At 38.1% G+C, this 3,740-nt stretch overlaps 1 protein-coding gene across 1 annotated transcript in view; it reads left to right on the top strand.

The window, feature by feature from the left end:
- LOC114636388 (A-kinase anchor protein SPHKAP-like) overlaps positions 1 to 3,740 on the top strand; it is a gene marked incomplete at its 3' end in the record, with an annotated part of 99,506 nt that overhangs the window by 57,545 nt on the left and 38,221 nt on the right. Inside the window, exon 3 of the mRNA XM_028784506.1 lies at positions 2,070 to 2,177. Within this exon, the coding sequence (XP_028640339.1) occupies positions 2,070 to 2,177 (108 nt within the window). The remainder of the gene's footprint in view (positions 1 to 2,069; positions 2,178 to 3,740) is intronic.

The raw sequence follows: 3,740 nt of genomic DNA, 5'->3' as shown, positions 1-3,740 counted from the left end.
TATATATATATATATATATATATATAATATAATATATATATAGTATGTATACATACATATAATTACATTAACAACTCAAAATTCTTTTAACATCTACAATAATTTAGATTTCTTTATATTTTATCTACTTATCTTAGAGTTTTTATTTTTTGTTCTCATGTGCGCTTATGTGTGTCTGTGTGTATGTGTGAGAGAACGTGGTAAGCACATGTGTGTACCCGACCCCATCACTTACACATGGAGGTCAGAAGATAACTCCAAGTGTCATTCTCAGGTACCACCTGGCATTTCTTGAGATAGTCTGGCTTTTATGTGTGGATTCTGAGGAGGAAACTCAGGTCCTCCTGATTTTATTGCAAGTGCTTTACCAACAGATCTGTTTTTCCAGCATCTGTTTCCTCATGTCTAGCATGACTACTTTTAAAATGCTAAACTCTCAATAATATACTCATTAATGTAATACATATAATTTTCAATACAATAAAACTTTTGGGTGAGAAAAATTTGAATTTATTTTGAACATTTGCGAATCTCTTCAACTGCTTTTTTTTCCTTACTTTTTTCTTTTTATGTCTTCTTTTTTCTCACAATGCATCCCAACAACAGTCCACTCTCTTTAAGAGACAACGGCTTTCTCGATCTCTCCCGGGTGCTTCTATATTCAGGCCTCTGAGCCACTACAAGTCACATTGTTTTTAGAAATGTAACTGAATACTCAGAGATAATGGACATTAAAACAGCAGTGCTATGTTAGCCTTATTAAGAAGAATCTCCCTCTGAGAGGAGTGAGAAGGACCACTGCCTGATTTAATCTTCAGAAACAGCACCAAGTTCACCGTTCAACTACTTGCTGATGTACAAATTATCTCTTTATGTTATTCCAAAAGAAAGATGGAGGTTTGTCATCCTTAGGTCACAATAAATATTGACTAGGAAGATACGCACAAGTGAAATCACACATCTGAGGGGGAAGGATGCTATAAGAAAGAATTTCAGAACTATATATGTTAACTCTACTCTAAAACAAAATTAACACATTTCTGTTTTTATAGGATAAAAGAAACAGTATTTCGTAGTAATTGAGTTAGAATTCTATTTTAGGGGCCATTAGCTGAATTGGTTAAATCTATTACATTGCTTAAGCGAAGGCTGTAATCACAAATTAACAGACATTCACTTTAAAAGAGAACCATGATTAACATTGGGAATCTTAAATGAGAAGTCAATGTGTACACTATTTAGATAAGCCATATTCAAAATTGAGTCGTCTGGTTACTTAAAACATTGTATCTTCAAAATATTTGGCTCTGAAAAAAAAATGTTTCTTGTCTTTACTTTGAAACCCAAGACCAAAACCTGCATTTATAAACCATGTCTGGCTTTGTTGATATGGTGTCCATCTATTGCGAAATGGGAGAACGCTTTTACCAGTGGGACCATATTATTCCTAATATTTTTAAATAGCCCGATACCTTAGCTTTTCTAGAAGAATTGCACCCAATTTCATACCTGTGTTAGTGCAATCAAAGGAATAAAGAGTGGCCAGTGCAGCAAAAAAGAAAACATGATGCTTTAAAAATAAGAAGTATTCATATATGCCCACTGACGGCTGGGACCCGAAAACAATCACTTGGTTTGGAAATTAAGCAAGAGCCAACTGGTGTTAGATTTGAAGAACTATAAGGAACATCGGTGCCGGGCAGTGGTGGCGCACGCCTTTAATCCCAGCACTTGGGAGGCAGAGGCAGGCGGATTTCTGAGTTCGAGAGTTCGAGGCTAGCCTGGTCTACAGAGTGACTTCCAGGACAGCCCGGGCTATACAAAGAAACCCTGTCTCGGGGCCCCCCCCCCCAAAAAAAAGAAACATCGGTAACATCAGCAAACCAGATCATGGCAGAACGTTTTGTAAATTCTAATCCAGCAGGTTTCTCTCTACTCTTTTCCTCACCCAGCTGCTCAGAGGAAAGCCTGGAAGAAAAATCACCTACAAGTTTTACAGTGGGAAGCTGCTTGTTTAGCTCTAAACCCTGGCTGGGCAACCCTGAAAGGCTTTGTCTGTGTTCCCCCAGGTTCTTCGAAGCAACAGCTTGCTGGAGTCCACAGACTACTGGTTGCAGAACCAAAGGACGCCTTGCCAGATTGGGTTTGTGGAAGACGAGTCTGAAAACTGTGCTTCCGTAAGTGTGTGGAACTCTGGGGGTGGGGTTTGGGGGCATACTGTCTGGTAATGTGGAAAACTGGGGTATGTCCCTAAGACAGAAACTTGACAATATATAATAACTTCTTAAATACAAGGTTAGGAAAGTATCCTTTTGAAAACATGTTGTAATGTGGACAGACAACACAGTAACAGACAGCTAGTGCTTTTATATCGATACTTCATTTAAACAGATGAACTAATGTAATCATTCCCATGAAAAAGGAGAAGAAAAAAAATCTTCATTCTGGAAAAAAAAAAAGACCCAGACATATACACTGAAATAGAATTGTACCGGAAGAAAAATCTAAAATCTCAACAACTCTCTTGGATTCTTTCCAATATGTTTTATAACTCCTATTAAAAGATGTTTTCTGATCTGAAAATTGGGTAAGAATTTTCTGGCATTCTTATGACTTATAGCTATAATTTGAAATCCCTTTCAACCTAAGAAATAAAAAAGGCATGAATTTTAAAGTACTGAGCTGTACTGTACTACATGTAAAGCCTCTGAAAGGCAAGGATTATTTTTATAGATAAACTATATAAATCTTCGAGCTTAGACTATGAATGTCCATTGTGTGCATTTGCAGTGATGCTTCTCCTATGGCTATACTCTCCATTGTGTTTGAAACCACCTAGCTCTTATGGGGTCATGAGCACAGAGACTAAGCAGTATTTCCAAAGGGGGCAGAAATGTAATGTATTTCTCCTGACTAAATTGAAAGCATCACCTCTGAGCTATTCCTGGAGGTAAGTTCTATGCCTGTATATCTGTTTCAAAAGACAGAAAAAAAAAGGATGAATGGAAAGGATGACTCTTTGTGTGTACTGACCAAAGCAGACCTGGCAAGCTGGAAGAAGCATTTAACATAATAGGATCTCACTGCACGAGTGGCAGAAGCCACCCCAACACCCTTTAGTTACTCTCTGTCTTGGAGAAAGGAAAGCAGACACAAAGACCAGCCCCTATCAAGTAGCTATTTGCAGATATGTTCCTGCTAGGAAAGGGAAAACTAGTTTTCTTCAATGGAGGAAATCAACTGCACACCTGGGTAGGCCCCATGCCCAGGAGTACTTGGCCGACACAAAACGGACTCTATTTTGTCCATTGATTGGGAGGTTGCTTTTTGGTTACTTTTGCCTTATTCATTTTATGTTTGATTTAATTTGCATTTTTGTTTGTATGTGTGTAAGAGAGAGAGGCAGAGACAGCAGGGGTGGGAGGAGAACATGAAATTGGGAGTTAGGATCTGGGAGGAATTAGGGAAGAAGAAAATGATAAAAATACATTTTATGAAAAAAATAATTTAGAATAGTTTTAAAAGAGTTACTTTCTTTTGGGTCAGTAACTTCAGCTTTCATCTTTTAGTATCTGTGTGATATGTATGTGTGGGTGTAGTGTGTGTGTCTGTACGTCTTTTTGTTGTGTGTGTATGGTGACTGTTGTTATACTGTGTGGTATGTAAGGTTTGGTATGTATTGTGGTGTGTATGTCTCGCTCTCGCTCTCGCTCTCGCTCTCGCTCTCGCTCTCGCTCTCG

Source organism: Grammomys surdaster, unplaced genomic scaffold, assembly GCF_004785775.1.
Source record: "Grammomys surdaster isolate TR1022 unplaced genomic scaffold, NIH_TR_1.0 123830, whole genome shotgun sequence".
NCBI classification, from domain to species: domain Eukaryota; kingdom Metazoa; phylum Chordata; class Mammalia; order Rodentia; family Muridae; genus Grammomys; species Grammomys surdaster.
This window is presented reverse-complemented; position numbering and strand designations above follow the sequence as displayed.